The 17,383-nt window shown below is 38.8% G+C and overlaps 1 protein-coding gene across 2 annotated transcripts in view; it reads left to right on the top strand.

Moving 5' to 3' along the window:
- Positions 1-1,953: 1,953 nt before the first annotated feature.
- The window catches only part of nup210 (nucleoporin 210), a 32,318-nt gene continuing 16,888 nt past the window's right edge, over positions 1,954-17,383 (top strand). For both annotated transcript variants that reach the window (XM_031753620.2, XM_031753619.2), the window contains exons 1-24: positions 1,954-2,553; positions 3,050-3,189; positions 4,754-4,885; positions 5,777-5,873; positions 6,330-6,480; positions 7,972-8,104; positions 8,328-8,486; positions 9,623-9,691; positions 9,787-9,893; positions 9,999-10,139; positions 10,258-10,395; positions 10,622-10,777; positions 10,920-11,118; positions 11,728-11,873; positions 13,196-13,414; positions 13,657-13,830; positions 14,144-14,336; positions 14,580-14,686; positions 15,120-15,224; positions 15,742-15,843; positions 15,969-16,097; positions 16,347-16,474; positions 16,562-16,697; positions 16,800-16,862. In XM_031753620.2, coding sequence (XP_031609480.2) covers positions 2,393-2,553; positions 3,050-3,189; positions 4,754-4,885; positions 5,777-5,873; positions 6,330-6,480; positions 7,972-8,104; positions 8,328-8,486; positions 9,623-9,691; positions 9,787-9,893; positions 9,999-10,139; positions 10,258-10,395; positions 10,622-10,777; positions 10,920-11,118; positions 11,728-11,873; positions 13,196-13,414; positions 13,657-13,830; positions 14,144-14,336; positions 14,580-14,686; positions 15,120-15,224; positions 15,742-15,843; positions 15,969-16,097; positions 16,347-16,474; positions 16,562-16,697; positions 16,800-16,862 — 3,285 coding nt within the window. In that variant the 5' untranslated portion in view covers positions 1,954-2,392. The remainder of the gene's footprint in view (positions 2,554-3,049; positions 3,190-4,753; positions 4,886-5,776; positions 5,874-6,329; positions 6,481-7,971; positions 8,105-8,327; positions 8,487-9,622; positions 9,692-9,786; positions 9,894-9,998; positions 10,140-10,257; positions 10,396-10,621; positions 10,778-10,919; positions 11,119-11,727; positions 11,874-13,195; positions 13,415-13,656; positions 13,831-14,143; positions 14,337-14,579; positions 14,687-15,119; positions 15,225-15,741; positions 15,844-15,968; positions 16,098-16,346; positions 16,475-16,561; positions 16,698-16,799; positions 16,863-17,383) is intronic.

Raw genomic sequence — 17,383 nt, 5'->3', positions numbered from 1 at the left:
TTTCACGTTGCACTTTCGCAGGAAATGCAAATTTTTCTAGTTTTGTTTTGTTTTAGTTTCTGTTTTCACATCTGTTTTCTGTTTGTTTGTTTTTAGTTTAGTTTTAGTTAAATATAATAAACTGTCTCTTCAATTCGGTTCAAGTTCATTCAGTTCAGTTATACTGAAATGTGACAACACAAACATAGCATTTTTAAGATTACTGTATATAATCTACATGGCTGCATAAGCTATATAGACAACCCCAGTCTCATTGAAGATTATGCATCACTGCTTGCTTGGTGTATTGCTAAATTTGGCAAAATTTAGAAAGACTAAAACTAAAGACATTTCCTGTTTATTTACTTTAGTTAATGACTGGGAAGGGCCTTTGAGTGCAGTTAAGTTACTGCTATGCTCAAGAAACTATTATGTTCAAGATTTGATCTTTCTGATCTCTTGTGATATTGGGCACTGTTGTCCTGGAATCAGTCATCATAAGATGTAGGTATACTGTGGTTATAAAGGGATAGATATTGTCAACAACAGCACTTTAGTAGGCTATGGTGTTGCTCAAACAATGCTGAGCTGAATTTAATTGAAATGATTTCAGTTCAGGTTTAATTCTATTCTGTTCAGTTCTGTAATGGACATTTGTTTGTGTTCTATATCATTTGACTTATAAGTCCTGATTTACTTAATAGACGACATCCTGGGCTTTCCATTGATATCTCATATGTTTGGGTGTCCTCTTTTAACTCCAAAGAGGAAGGAAATAACAAAAAACGTTCAATGGGAAGATTAAAAAATTTTATATATATCAACAAAAGTCATGTCAAGGCATTTTATATATTCTACTAAGGGGCCAAAAGTGTGCCAAGAAAATATTTCTCACACCATTACACCACCACCATCCTGAATCCCTGATATTCATTTCAATTACATTTTATTTATATGGCGCCAAATCACAACAGCAGTTGGCTCAAGGCACTTTATATTGTAAGGTATATTGTAAGGTAAAGACCTTACTACCCTAGCAAACAGACGAACCCCTTTCAGCAAGCACTTGGCGACAGTGAGAAGGAAAAATTCCGTTTTAACAGGAAGAAACCTCGGAAAAAATCAGGCTCAGGGAGTAGCAGTCATCTGCTACAACCAGTTGGGTGCAATGGCAGAGAGATGGGACATAATCAAACTGTGGAAGAGAGCCAGAGATTACAGATAACTCTGGCTGATACACAGCAGGATGAATCCGTGCCTTCATGCTGTATATGCCAAATGCTGACCATAGCATCCAGACAATCTCTGTTGTTCAGCTTTGGTGAGTCGGTGCAAATTGTAGCATCAGGTTTTCTGATCATAGTTGACAGGAATGGGACCAGTATGGCTTTTGTTGTAGCTCACCTGCTTTAAGGATGAGATGTCCCTATGCATAACGCTACTTTTGGCTGCTGCCTTAATTACAAGGGGTCACCACAGTTAGTAGCTCTCCGTGTTTGACTTGGCAGATTTTTATGCTGGATGCCTTTCTCCTCCCTTCCCAACCCCTTCAGGATCTGCAAATGTATAATGAGATGCTCTTCTGCAAACCAAGTGGTTATTTGAGTTACTGTTGCCTTCTTATCAGCTTGAAGCAGTCTGACCATTGATGCTCCCTTTATATTTTTTCTCTATATTTTTTTTGACTATTCTGTGAGGGAAAATACTTAAACCACTCCATCTGGCACCAACAACCACTTTCAAACTCACGTAAACAACGTTTCTTCCCTGTCCTGATGCTTCATCGGGTTGTCTAACTTCACCGACCTGCTGCCATGTGATTAGATATTTGCATCAACGTGCAGATGAACAGGTGTCCCTAATATATCCTAGTATATTAAACTTGTCATTTGAATTATATTGAATTAGTTGACAGTATACCTTTAAGAACGAACTCACCCACTCTCCCCCTCCCCCCTTTGTTATGACGTTTCCTCGCTCCCGGCATGCTCGCTGGAAGTCCAATTATTGCTAATGGCGGGTATTGTACGAAACATGCGCATTTTAAGCTATCGTCTGCTGACTGTGAAAGAGTAAATTTCATATTAATAGTTGCGTTGTGTCTCGAAGAACCTTGGAGTATAAACAAAGCTGAGGAGTCGAATAGAGCACCGAGACATTGTAGTTCTTAACGTCATGCGGCAGCTCTCCGTTAACAACTGATACGAACTGAAACTGTGAGGAAGGCAGCGTGTGTTTGATTGAGAAATAGCTTCAGTGGTGGCAATGCTAGCTCACCTAACCGCCTGTCTCGGAGCCATAAGTCCAAAACTACTGCGGAAATAGCTAACTTAATGAGACGGAGGAAGTTTAGCTAGGACGGAAACTTAGCGTTCATTCATTCGACCGTTGGTAAATCACTTGTGAATCGGAAATGAAAGCGCTGACATTATCACTGTTGGTGTTGCTATTATTATTAACCGTTTATCAGGTTAAGTGTTCCTCCAAGCTCAATATTCCCAAAGTGTTGCTTCCGCTTGCCAGAAGTACAAGAATTAACTTCACACTGGAAACAACTGAAGGCTGCTACAGATGGTGAGTAGACAAACTGGAAATGCTTAGCCGAAGGGGGTGTCGAGTTGCATGGTGCATATGAGGCCACATGGCAATCTACTGTATGCACTGTGTGTACAGTTGAGGCCATAATCTGAGGACCACAAAGAGGCTAAACTTTTTAGGCTTAACGTGGCTTTCCAGTGTCATTTGTTAGTTTTTGAGTTCATCTTTTAATCCAAATTAAAGCTAATATAAGTTAACTGCTATATGCAATCTTAGTTTCTCTTGATGTCAGAAGGTGACAGTGTTGTTGACTAAGGAGTTCATAGTGGGTGGTCTTGGTGGTTTACTAAGCTACACTGCAATTGCAATTGTTTCTGATATGTCACCCAAGTACATCAACAAAAAAAACAAAAACATGTAAAGGCTTCCTAAAAGTATAATTTACAGTAGAGCAAAGCAGAATTTTATAACAACAGTACGTTATAAAATAACCAGGGAGTGTATACGACTTATCGCTGCCCTTGTTCTTCAGGTCCTCCACCAGACCAGAGGTCGCAAGCATCCAGGCTGTGGATGAGGACCACATCAGGGGTTGCTCCCGGAAAGCTGTTCTCCAGGCTCTTTCCACACAGCCGTCCAGACTGACCAGTATTATCCTAGCTGAAGATGTTGGTAAGAGCAGCAGTAGGCTTGAATCAGCTGCCATTGGAAATTGATGCAGACAGTCAGATTGTCAATCAGGCCGTCAGATTAAAGAATATATTGTGTTATGGTTTAATAACTCTCCACACTGTTGCATAAAGATGTAGAGAAATGTTCATGATCATGCAGCTTCCATCAGGGGAAAAAAAATTGCATGCTGTATAATTACAGTGTGCAATACAGCTTAAAAAATACGCTATAAAGTAGAAATGACAGCTTAAGGTGGAAATGGGGTACAATGCGCACTTAAGAGATATAGTCATGACAAGTGCTATGGCTGTAATTTTGCTTGTAATATTTAGATATTTTTGAAAACACCAGAAGTCTGAGGTGTATGTAGTCACTTTATTAGACCAGTGCAAGAACAAGCATGTGTCTCAAAAGACTGTTTTGGAAAATGGAGAACTAAGTGAGAGAAATGGGAACGTAATTAACCTCAGCAGCTCTGCTTTTAATTTGCAGTATGATTAAGACATTCGTCTGATTCTCTTTCTCTATTCCTGATCCAAGCAGACACATCTCCTTTCTAAGCCTGTGTGCAAGGAAGTATTTGTGCACTCTGCAGACACCACTCTGAATTTTTCTGAAAAATCCTGGTAGATCAGCAGTTTCAGAAATACTCAGACAAGTCCATCTGGCGAAAACAGTCGTGCCACATTTAAAGTTACTTGAATCACCTTTCCTCCTCATTCTGATGCTTTGTTTGAACTTCAAACCGAGCACTAGATAGGGGAAATCTGCTATGTCAGAGTAATAGGACTGAGTGATGACTGCAAAGTTATGTTTCCATGTTTAAAAATGGACTTAACAGTTCCCCGTAGTTTAATTCAAATTAGATAACAGAACTCAAACAGCCTAGAAATTCTGTGGTGGCATGTTGTCGAGGGTTTTTTTTGTATTGACAGAGGGTTCTTTATCTCACTTTTTATGGGGTTACAACCACACATTTTTGCGGTTTAATTTTTACAACTTCATTCTTATCAATGCCCCTCCTGGATCTCTTATTGTCTCTTTAGGGTTAGATCATTACTTTATAATCTATCCAAATAATATCTAATGGTTAGCTTCATACAAATCATTGTTGCACAACACATTTTCTCCATCCTCCCTTCTTTGCAGTTGTGAAATAAGCTGTCATCTGTTGCCTGAGACCCTGTGTCATTGCTGTGACATGGTTACCCTGCAACATACATCTGAAATGTTTCAAACAAAATAAATCTATTTTTTCACAATAACTGAGCAGTTTTAGGTTTCCAAAAGCCTAATTTAAAATAGCCTTTTCACTCACTCTTTCATGCCCACTAACCAAAAAAGCCACAACATTTGACTTCACTGATAACTCTGCATACTACAAGGAATAAAGGAAGCTTTAGAGCTGCTGCTCTCCACTCTCATTTCCATACACTCGTGATAAAATGTTTTAGTGGGGAAGTAGATTTCAGGCTTTGCATGTCAAATCAAATCCTGAAAAGCATTTGATTCAATTTGGAGAAAATGTCCCTACGTACTTAATAGTCTTGTCTTCTGTTTGCAGTTACAGGACAGGTGCTGCGTTGTGATGCTATTGTCGACATCATCAGTGAAATCCAGATAGTGTCCACCACCAGAGAGCTACATCTTGAGGATTCACCACTGGCACTCAGGATTCATGCACTGGACTCTGAAGGTGACATTAAAATGGCTTCTTATTGGAGAGTGCTATTCTAATTTTAGCCTATTGGTGTTATTGATGAGGTAAATAGTTCCTCATATTGTGCTAACACTAAGCTGTAAGGAGTCCACATTATTTATATTGTGCTCTGAGTGTTCAGAGTAATGAGTTAGCTGGCTCAAGGTAGTGTTTTCTTTGCCCCTCAGGCTGCTGCTGTGAGGTGGCTTTTTGTTCTGTTCGACTGGTTCCATTTAGGCCTGGCACACTTAGTTTAATGAGCTGTAGCTACAGCCTGATTCTTTCTGATGGTGGCTCGAGCGTCTGGTGTTATGGGTGTTATGCCATTTTTGGTTTTGTTTTTTACATTTATTTATTTTTGAAGACTTCGGAGTATACGCCATCTAAGGAATCTAAAGGGTCTGTATGCATCTTGTAATGAAGTTCTCTTTTGGTTTTGTTTCGCCTATTTCAACTGCTTATTAAAGACAGACAATTGATTAGTTGTAGTTTGGAGACAATGATAGCGAGGCTAAGGCTAAGATGGTTTGGCCGTGTTCAAGGGAGGGATAGAGGATATATTGAATAAAGGATGTTATACATGGTGATGCCAGGCAAAAGGAAAAGACGTGGACCACAAAGAAGATTCATGGATGTAGAGGAGGAGGAAATGCAGAGGGTTGGTGTGAAAGGAGAGTGTGCTAGGGACAGGGTGAGATGTAGGCAGATGATCAACTGTGGCAACCCCTAAAGGCAACAGCTAAAAGAAGAAGGAAAAAAATTAGATGCAGCCACTAATGACTTTGGCCTTAAACCACAAGTTGAAATTTCATTGCAGATAATCCTCACCAAGTCTCACATAGCCATGTTTTATTTGGTGACTTAAATAAATATTTTCTTATATTGCAGGAAACACCTTCAGCACCCTTGCAGGTCTAGTGTTTGACTGGACCTTAGTGAAAGATGTAGATGTGAATGGATTCTCTGACTCGTACAATTCATTACGGTAGGTTTGCTTGTGTTATTACTTCAAGGCTGTCTTGAACTACATGATTTATTTAAACTCTGATGGTAAACTAAAAATAAAAAAAGTTATCTAGCAAACTGACTGCTAGTGTAATCATAAACAGCTTATTGGACAATCCTATTGGATTTCCCTGTGCGGTATTTCAATTTGATATTTTTCTTCCTGTAAAAACCCATTTATCTTGAGGTTAAATATAATACAGAAGGATTACAGCTTACAGTGTAGCCTCATATGTAAAATATAGCCGCTATGGATAGAGGGGTATTGAAGAAGTACTTATGTTCTGCTGTTTAATAGTTGTTTGATAGTAAAGATTAAACACTTCTTATGGTATTAATCTCTTGATTTGGTGTTGGTGGTCCATTCTGTGCTGCACCAAAAATGTAACTACACTGACTTGAGTAATGTATTTCTGATTTCTTTTCTGTGTTCAAGGGTACTTAAATTCTCAGAGTCCACATACACCCCTCCTGGATACATATCTGAAATGGAACGAGTTGGAAAACAGGGCGATATTATTTTAGTATCAGGACTGAAAACGGGACATGCAAAGCTGAAGGCAAAAATACAAGAATCTCTTTATAAGGTAAGTTGTTTCGTGGTGCAAAGTAGAGCAGGGCGATATGACCAAAAATATTTATCACGATATACATTTGAAAATTTGCAATAACGATATAACTGACGATATAATTGACACTAGACAAAATACTTTACAACTCCTCAACTTTATTAGTGCAAAAAAAAAAAAAAAATCAATGTATTTTCACTTAAACAAGCAGCTTTTTTAAGTGCATTAAAGTTATATAAAAAATTAACAGTGCAAATTCCTTGCTGACAGTTTAACCAAAAGGCATTTCCAGTGGAAACTGGCCGACATATCCTCAGCATAACCATGTATAGTATCCACAAAACTTAAAAAGAGGTTATACACATACAATACGGTGATATTATGTTGAAGCACAATACGTATCACTCCGCGAGGCGCCTGCCTACGATAGCCGTAATGCTCCGACAATCCATCAAGCGGTGCGGGTTCGTAGCTTAGCAAAGTCGTACTGAAACATTTGACAGATTTTCGAGCGCCGTGTACCACATAAAATCGTTTCGAGGTCAGTAAACACAACCAGAATTCATAGATAAGGCACACGGGATTATAAGGGGCACTGTCGATTTTCAGAAAAATCAAAGGATTGATTTTAAGTGTGCCGTATTTTCCAAAGAACACGGTAATAACGACAGCCCGAAAGCATGCACTACCAAAAATAGTGCTTTGTTGTGTATCTGACGGATGAAAGCTAAACCAGTTCCACACCACTGAAGTTGCAGCATTTTTACAAACCAATTCTGGTTCATCCGTTTCATTCAGCGATCCACTTTCGCTCTTCTCATTCTGCGTCGCCGCCATGTGCGTATGTAAACATAGGCACTGCGCATGCGCGTTTTAACCATATTCTATCGCGATATTTCATTTTCTTATCGTTGCCCAACATTACACCCGTATTGCCGTGAACGGTATGATATAGCCCAGCCCTAGTGCAAAGGACATGGTTTTTTTTTTGCTGTTGTTACCTGTAGAGAGTTGAAATATTTCCCTTTTATTGTTATAATTATATTGTTTATTTATTTATTTATGCATGTATTTATTATTGGAAGGTAAAAAGAAGTCAGAGTTCTGTTAAAATTTGGCCCATTTTGAGTAATAACTTAGTTTGGACACGAAGACATCTAAAAATAGCAAAATATTACATAACAGCAGTACTTTAGGATGTCAAGGCTGCTGTGACAGTTAAATTGTGTTTCTGTCTTGTCAACATTTTTTTTTTTTTTTTTTTTTTTGTTAGATGGCATTTTGTTTTCGTCTGACGCACTTTTATTCTGAATAAATGTCCAATTAAGTCCATATGTAACAAAGGAAAGTTATTTTTGGCAGTATAGAAAATCTGCAGAAATGGCTGTTGGGCACTTGTAGTTTGAATTCATATCAGCATTTATAAAACTGCAGTCCGTTTGATCTGGTTTGAAAAGGCGGGAAGCTGAAGCTGTGTTGTGTTGTGTAACCATGGTATCCATGCCACAGGATGTGGGTGCTGCAGAGGTGAGGCTGCTGATCTTAGAGAACATCCTGCTGAGCCCCGCACACGATATCTACTTGCTGGCCGGAACTTCGATCAGATACAGAGTCTTGAAGATAAGACAGGGCACGATAACAGGTCTGACTCTGTTTAATGAGGAGTGAAGTTCTTCATTCAATGTTTACTTAACTTGATGTACATTTCCTGAAGCTGTATGCAAAGACATTCAGTAGTACTACATGAGTGTAGCTGATATATGAAGTGAAAATGTAGTGGAGTCATTGATGTCACAGATGAGAGGAGCAGCTCTGCATGGTACATAAATGCCAACCTTTCAACTAATTTCTCTTTGTTTGTCTAGAGCTCTCCATGCCTTGTGATCAGTATGAGCTGCACCTTCAGAACAGTGTTGTTGGTACTAATGGAAACCCAGAAGTTGCTGTGGCCAGTCTAGATCCAAGAACCTCCACTGTTACAGCAGTTCAGCTGGGACACATCAATGTGGTGCTGGATCATAAGAGTATCCTTCTGATCAATTGCACCTCTATTGAGCAGTTACTATTCTGGTCTAGTGCTGTGCAAAAGTCTTGAGCACTTTTCATTTGTTGATATTTTACTAGGAAAATGGATTATAAACGGAATGATTAAACATGTACAAACATAAATGGAAATACAGTATATAAAACAAAAATAAAGTTGGTATTATTCTAGTGAGCTTGAAGATCAATATTTAGTATGATCAACTCTATTCTTCAACCCAGCCTGAATCTCTTTGGCAAGTGTTCTTGTAATTTAAGTAGTTAAATCCATAATAGTTCTCCAAACTTCTTGAAGGACATGCAAAGCTCTTCTTTGGATGTTGGCTGACTTTTCTTTTGTATTCTGTGAAGATGATCCCACTCTGCTTCAATAATGTTGAAGTCTAAGCTCTGAGGAGGCCAATCCATGACTAATAGTGTTCCATTGTGTGCTTTTTCTATTCCGGTATGCTTTTACTGCATTGGCAGTGTGTTTGTGATCATTGTCAAGTTGAAAAATAAAGCCACTGCCTATCACACGCTTTCCAGATGGTATTGCGCGGTGGATCAAAATCTGATGGCACTTTTCTGTGTTCATTTGTCCATCAAATTTGACAAGATCTCAAACACCACTGGCTGAAATGTAGGCACCACACCTGTTACAGTGGATTTTGGAGTATGTGTTATTTTTGGAATTTTTCATACATTAAACTGAACAAATGCCATCAAATTGGTAGCAAAGTGCACACAGATGTATTATAAAATTGGGTTCTTTGCTAAACTGTCTGTGTAGACACAACATTGCTTCATCCATTGAGTTGGGTTCCTTTTTTTATCCTTGAATCAATGTTAAGGGACTTCACAAAAATGTCCAAAGAAAAGATCTTCAGGAAGCCTGGAGAACTATTGCTCAAGATCACTTGAAAAACAATTACAAGAAAGTCTGACTCTTTTGAAGCATAATATAAAGAACTGAGTGGTACCTCAAGACTTTTGCATGGTACTGTTTAATCTAATTTTTACTGCAACATGTGTATTCTGTTATTTGCTTATTAACTGAAGTGATTAAGTTCTTTTTTTTTTTTTCTTTATTAAGAGGAGTCTATCATTTTAATTTTTCTTAACAGTATCTTCTCAGGCCTTCGGATGCAAGGAGTGTCTCGCCTACCCAATAGCACCCTATATGTTGTTGAACCAGGCTATTTAGGTCTGTTTCGTTTTCTTCACTGAAAGTCTAATTTTATAAAAAAAGTTGTGTGTTTTAGATTAAGTTGACCAATATTTTGTCTGCAATTTGTTTAGGTTTTAAAATTCACCCAGGAGATAGTTGGATTCTTGAAACTGGAAGAGTGTATGATATCCACATTGAAGTATTTGACAAGTCTAGCAACAAAATTTACCTATCTGATGTAAGTGCTTCCATTAAATCATTTACAGTGTACTACTTGCAGATAAAAATCAAAATGTAGGCAGTATTTTATAAATCTGTGTGGCTTATTTTTTTTATTTTGCAGAATGTCCGTATTGACACTACTTTCCCTTCGGAGTATTTTGAAATCCTGGAGTCTTCTTTGAATGGCTCATATCACCATGTCAGAGCACTCAAGGAAGGCCTGACGCTTATTGATGCAACCTTAAAAGCTGTCGTGGATAAAGTAAGTTTAGATGCAGCTTTGACCCTGGATTTATTATTATTGCAATAACCTACTGACACTTTCCTCCACTTCAGTCGAGAGGTCTCGATCATTTCCTGTGCTATCTGTTCTCTTTCAGAGTGGAAATGTCCATCCTCTCGCCAACCCAGTCCACAATGAACAGGATGTGGAAATCTATAACCCCATAGTTCTTAGTCCCAGTATTCTCACATTTCCATGGCAGCCCAAAGTTGGAGCTTATCAGTACACAATAAAGGTAATCATTCCTTATTTAAGTGACTTTTGTTATGGGTCAGCCAATTTAAACTTAACATCCTCTATAAATTGCTTTAGCATTTGCATTCTTTCATATTCTGTGAAACACCGTAGATCAAGCTTTATGTTACCATCAAGTCTGACTGTCAGATCCAAAAATTTGGAGTCATTTTTATTAAAAAAAAAAAGAAGAAAAAAAAAGACACCTGTTCTTTGGTGCTTTTCAGGCAACAGGAGGTAGTGGAAATTTCAGCTGGACTTCCTCAAATGCAGCTGTTGCCACAGTGACTGTGAAAGGGGTGATGACTACAGTTAGTGACATAGGCGTCAGTGTAATTTATGCTCATGATCTACGTAACCCACTACACTTTGGCCAAATGAAGGTAAGTAAACACCGATTTCAAATGAGATATTTATATCTCATTGTATGAGATGTCATTGATTCTTCCAACTTTAAATGCCAAAGTACATTACTCACTTTTCAGTAACACTCTTCACTGTGTTTTGGATCATGCTTTCTTCCAGGTGTATGTTGTTGAGCCTGTAGCAATGGACTTTGCTCCTTGCCCAGTAGAAGCCAGGTTAGGCCTCATACTGGATCTGCCGCTCAGGATTTTTGGTCTGCTTGAAGAGGGGGAAAAAGAGCGGGTCATGTTAAGTGACTGTTCCCATTTTGACCTGGTGGTTGAACAGGAGAACCATGGCATCTTTGAACTACTAGACGGTGAGTCCTGTTAGTCTGCCTCGACTGGATTGTGATGATGCAAAAATGTAAGCAGTATGAGCTGGTTTAATAGTAATGCATAGTGTGGTTTTATTTCACTGTCCTTTTAGATAGACAATTGGTAATGGCTACTAAACAAATGAGGCTCATTCTGCCGAGTGAGGGAGGGTTAGGGCACTACACACATTATGTTTAGTGTCAATCCAATGCGGGCCCCACATTGCCTGCTTTTTTTTTCAGGGGGTGGAGGAGGAATGGGGCCAATAACTGCAAGTGTGTGGGTGGAAAATGTGATGTACCGTGCACCGTTGTTGATTGTTTTGGGGGTTTTTTCCGGGGGGGGTCTACTGGTGCCACCCATTGTTGATTTCTAGTAGAAGCAAACACTAGAATGAGAAGAAAACATTTTAGATTTCATCACAGTATTTATTATATTCTACATCTTTCCAAAATCTTTAGTTTTCCGTTATGGAATTGTTTTACTTACAATTAAAAGAAAGTATAATTAAACCTTGTAGAGTGTGACATTTTTTTTAATTTTTAATAAATTGTCATATCAGATTATCATGTACTATGACTTTCTCCGACCCCATTTTTCCTGATTCACAGGGAGGCTGGCTCCAGGCCAGGACCACTGCAGTGGAGTGAGAGCCAAAGCTTTGGCTCCTGGGTATACCGTGCTTAGTGTCAGCTACACTCACGGCAATGTTCATCTCAGTGCCAAGATCACCATTGCTGCCTATCTTCCTCTCAGAGTGAGTCTAAAGGTCTTGTCCTTTTCAGGACTTGGCTCATCACGATGGATGAGGCATTTGCACATAATATATTTTTCTTAAGGCTTCCAGGATTCATGTCCAATTACTGATTTCATTTTTGGGACATTTTTAGTTATTTTCTTTTTTGTGTGAGTGCATGTGTGTCTGAGATACACTGAAATACACAATTACTAATATATCTCAGTGTTTTCTACAGAATTGGATTCTGTTTGACATTTTGGGTTGTGCAAGCAAACAAAGACACACCCATCTTCCTTTAATAAATGATACCATACGTAAAGTGTGGCTGAGCTATTATTTCAGTTGCTAAGTACCTTGTTGTAAATAAATAAATAATATATTAAGCTGCCTCTGCAGTAAGTCTTTCGTCCTGTGGTCAAAGTTGAAGTCTATTTGTGGGAGATTTTTAGGAGTAGCAGCTAAATGTCATGAACCACCACGAAAGCAAGGTAATTCACCCTTCAGTAGGGTGATAGGGATAGTTGGTTAGCAGCAGTTGAATTAAAAAAAAAAAAAAAAAAAAAAAAAAAAAAGCAATAGCAAATCAATTGTCTGACTAATTGAAAAAATAACATGATGTCAAAATATACTTGAGCTGCTGTTACTTAACCTGGAAGTCCTGTTATGTGAAGTCTATGTGTGGGGAAACACTGTAAATGTCATGTCATATAAAAATTTTGGACTTTGAGGTGAAAGAAGAAAAGGAAATCGTAGTAAACTGCCAATAAACATGGATCTTATAAGAAAACAGATTCACTGAATCACATTCATGCAGATTAGTGAATGCAGACTAACCCTACAGAAATGCAATGATCGGCGAGTATTATATTTGTCTTCTCATTGGTTTCCTTTGGGAATTTTAGTATTGTGTTATACACAGGGGACACAGGTGTTTGTGTTTTTTTGTTTGTTTGTTTTTTGTCTTTTTAAAAGCAGTGTAAGACAAAGGAATAAAACTGACAACTATCTCAGTACAGTGACTGGATGCAACAGTTTGACATGTCACATCTTCTCTGCTAAAATATTGAGTCATTTTTGTGAACAACTGATACAGTAGCTGTCGTTTTTTGTGCACATTACAGTCGAGCTGTCAGTAGCATACGGCGTTGTTTGATGCCTCACATGGCACTGATTTGTGTTTTTCAAAATACTGCAGACATGTTTGTGGTGTTTCTTCGCTTGTTTTGCCCTAGCAGCCAAAGTTTGACCCAGTTTTATTTCTCTGCTGTGTAATACCTTGTATTCAACCTTAACATTTCCATAGCCAAGTTCTTCTTAACAGTTGAATGTTATTCTGGCAGGCGATTGACCCTGTATCTGTTGCTGTGGTGACACTGGGATCATCGAAAGACATGCTGTTTGAGGGTGGGCCGCGGCCTTGGGTCTTAGAGCCCTCGAAGTTTTTCTGCAACTTGAGTGCTGAAGATGAGGCCAGCCTGAGCCTTACCCTGATTAGTCCCTTGTCTCACAACTATAATCAGCGTTTGGTCAGGGCAACCTGCAGGGCCCTGGGAGAGCAGGTGGGACCTTAATTGTAATAGTATATCTTGTATTTACCATTCCCAACACTAACTAAAATATTGTGTTTCTAAAATGAATATCGTGGTTTAAAATCATGGGTAAAATCATAAATCTTATTCGTTCTATTGCCATTGCGATTAACATAACTCAAGGGTATCCTTAATAAATTACTTTGATGGCTTACAACCATTGTAAAAGTACAGCTGTTTATCTTTCAACTGAATTTTAATGTTATTTCCAGGTTCTGGAGGTGATGGTGGGGAACAAAGCCAGTGTGACCAATCCTTATCCCGCTGTAGAGCCAGCAGTCGTCAAGTTCGTTTGTGCTCCTCCATCCCGCCTTACTCTGGTCCCCGTGTATACGAGCCCACAGTTAGACCTGACCTGTCCGCTGCTGCAGCAGAATAAACAAGTGGTATGCATGTGGTCACTTTTTAATAGACTTCTTTGCTGTGTTTAGATGTGTAGATTGATTTTTATACTGCTACTTCTTTCATTTAATTATTTATTCATTGATTTTTAACACTAGCTGAAGAAATGTCAAGTTTATGATTTATTTATTTCTTTTAATATGATCTTCTGAAATTAGAGCTGTATGAAGGGGCACTGGAAAATAGCTAATTATATTTGTTAACAAAAAGAAGTCCAAGATCTTGGTGTTTTGTTTTTGTGTAATGGAAGTAAACTGTTTGGAAAGCACATTCATTATATAAACAATGATCTTCTAGGTGCCTGTTTCAAATTACCGCAACCCTGTTTTGGATTTGGCTGCTTTTGATCATCAAGGAAGGAAGTTTGACAACTTTAGCTCTCTGAGCATGCTGTGGGAATCCACAAAGGTATCGCTGGCCAGTATTGAACCCACTATGCCAATGAAGCTTCAGTTGCTCAGGGAGGGCAACAAACAAATGAAACTTCACGGTAAAAGTTCATATCATTTTATATCATTTGAACTTTAAATTTATGAAATAAAAACAGGAGAAAAATGTGATCTTAGGGCATTTGAATGGAATGGTCAGTTATCAGTTTAAGTATCACCAGAAATAGATTGTTTTTGTTTTTATCTACGATATTATCCATAACTTGCAAAATGAAAAAAAAACAAAAACAACTTGCATTGATTTCATGTATTTACTTTTTACTACTTTTTATGATCTGTGATAGGACGGCAGGAAGTTCTTGTCCACCAGCAGACGGGAATTGCTGCCATTACAGCAACAGCTCTCGGTTACCAGGTTTCACACCTGACTGCAGCCAAAGTCCCCAGTCCAGTAAGTCAAAATAGTTGCTCCACTAGCAAGTCATGCAAAACAGCTTCTCACTTCCTCTTAAAAAGTAGAAGTGGTTAACTAAGGTATTATACAAAATATATGAATTGTTTTTGTAATAAGGTCTCTTTTGCAAAAGGGATTCATCTCAGTGAGTTTAAGTTTTGTTTTGTAAACTTTTGTAAACTTTTCTGGTGCTCAGGACTTCATCAGCTGAGTTGTGTTTTTTTTGTTTTTTTTTTAAACAGCTATGTTGTCCTGTTAAATATATCTTTGACTCATAGTTTCTGTACAGGACAGGAAAAAGATATTTTTGCATATAATGAACGTGTGGAAAGCTTTAACTTTGTTGTCGTATATTTACATTATACATTTAATAACCTCAGTCATCATATTTGAACTTGTCTTCCTCTTCTCTTGCCTCTGTCCTCCTAAGTACGACCCCATGACTCCTGTCTCAGCCACTCTGGAGCTTCTGCTGGTTGAAGATGTGAAGATTTCTCCTGACACAGTGACCATATACAACCACCCGGATGTGCGAGTAAGTTATGGGATTACTGTTCCAGTGGAGAGACACATCAGTACATTTACTTTTTACCCCCCTAAGTCTGGACATCAACACTCTCACTGACTTCTCATGGCTTGTTTTACCAAAATGTATATTTAATGTTTATCATGAGGGATGTGATTTGATCTTTTCACCATTTCACCTCAGCAGGGCAGAAATGTGATTTACTCCCTCAGGTAACTGCTGAATTATTCAGATGGTGCTTATCACCACACGCAGTAGTAATGTGTACCCTTTGCCCCGTTTACTGAGTAAGCCTTCCCCTCTTAATCATGTGTGACATGGGAGCAGGGTTAAGCAGGTGTAGGGGTTAAATAACTGCCGGTGACCTGTGTTAGAGGATTTTAAAGAGGTGGTTATCTGTCCCCTTTTATGTAACATGCAAGGCCAGTTGCCTATCAGAAAAACAACAGTGAACACAGATGGTCTTCTGAATCATTTTTGTGATTAATTTTCACTGCAGACTGCTCACTCCAGTTTTGTTTTGTAGGTGAATCTGGCTCTGCGAGAGGGTTCAGGGCACTTCTTTGTCAATACCAGCATTAAAGGGATGGTGAATGTGGTATTCCAGGAGGCTCAGGGCACCGCTCAGGTAAGAAGGAACATCTTAACTGTGTCTTTGAGGAATATCTATAGTGGACTTGAACGTGTGTTACAAAATATAGAAATTCAGAAAAGTGTATTGAAATGTAATTGTTTCATTTGCTGTTTGCCCAGGTGTCTCCCATCCTTCCAGGCATGGTTAAGGTGATGGTTCATGACCTTTGCCTGGCTTTTCCAGCACCCGCCAAAGCAACTGTACATGTTTCTGACATCCTGGAGGTTTATGTAAGAGTGGTTGACAAGGTCAGTGTCCTGCCTCAGCCCGTCATCCTGGAGGGCTCTGAGCACTACTTGACTATTAAAATCTCTCAGTATCACACATCTCTGCAATGCTTCAGTGACTTATAAGCACTAAATATGGTTATTGTCTTTGAGCACTTCCCTTTCAAATTCCACTGAAAGTCAGCTTGTCTTTAACACTCATCATTAGGTTTGCCCTTCCTGTGAACCAGAATTATTTTGCTGCTAATGGATGCTTTTCATCTCTTACAGGTGGAGATTGGCAAATCTGTGAGAGCTTATGTCAGAGTCTTGGATGATAATAGGAAGCCATTCCCTGCCAGCTATTTCCAATTCATGAATCTTAAACTCAAGGCAGCTTCTGCAATAGTCTCTCTGAAGTAAGTAATAGAAAAGGTGTGTTTTACCTTTAGAATGAAAGGGCATCTAAGGCTTTATTTTTTTGTTTCTGAATGTCTCCTCTGCAGACCATTAGTGGAGTCCACAGAAAGCGATACTGCTGTTTTCTTGGTGAAAGGTGTTGCCATCGGTCAGACCACTGTATCAGCTGTTGTTGTGGATAAAAATGGGAGAAAAATTGCTTCAGCGCCCCAGCAAATAGAGGTATAATTTTGTGGGTGTTTTTGTAGTCGATTTGGGGTTTTCTATTAGCGGCACATTTTATACAGAAAAAACAACTTTTTTTTCTTGTTCTTCTTATTCTAGGTGTTTCCACCTTTCAAGCTAATCCCAAGGAAGATGATCCTGTTAGTTGGAGCAATGATGCAGGTACGTCTAATATTAAGGCTGTCCTCTGTTCATCTTCCTCCTTAGTTTATCTCCTGCTGGAGCCCACAGCTGGAACTCTTTATGATGTTAGCTTAATTTCTGACCTTTCCTGTCATTTGCTTCATTTCGCATTAATTAGAATTTATAATTAGAAAACATTTAATGTGTACTGTTACAGTTGAAGATTCCTATATTAAAATGGTCAGCGTTTCAAGTATGGTGGTCAACTGTGTGTGCAATAACTGAGCCAAACACTCAGTTGAGAGAGAAAGAAAGGAAAAGGAAAAAAACTAACAAGAGGAGCCTATAGAGAGTCCATAGACCATTTTTCTGCTTGCTAAAGCTGCCAGACTGAACAGGTTTATTTACAACCCCCCCCAAAAAAACTCTGACTTGGGACTGCTCCAAACCCAGTCTTTGCGTGTGTGTTCGTTCTTGGCCCCTCCCCCCGTGCAGTAGACAGGACAACCAGTCAGAAGAAAGTTGGGTTAAAAGAAGCGGGAACAGAACTACAATGACTT

The sequence above is a fragment of the Oreochromis aureus genome, linkage group 20 (assembly GCF_013358895.1).
Source record: "Oreochromis aureus strain Israel breed Guangdong linkage group 20, ZZ_aureus, whole genome shotgun sequence".
In the NCBI taxonomy this organism is placed as follows: domain Eukaryota; kingdom Metazoa; phylum Chordata; class Actinopteri; order Cichliformes; family Cichlidae; genus Oreochromis; species Oreochromis aureus.
The sequence above is the reverse complement of the archived record's forward strand: the minus strand, read 5'-3'. Positions and strand labels throughout refer to the sequence as shown.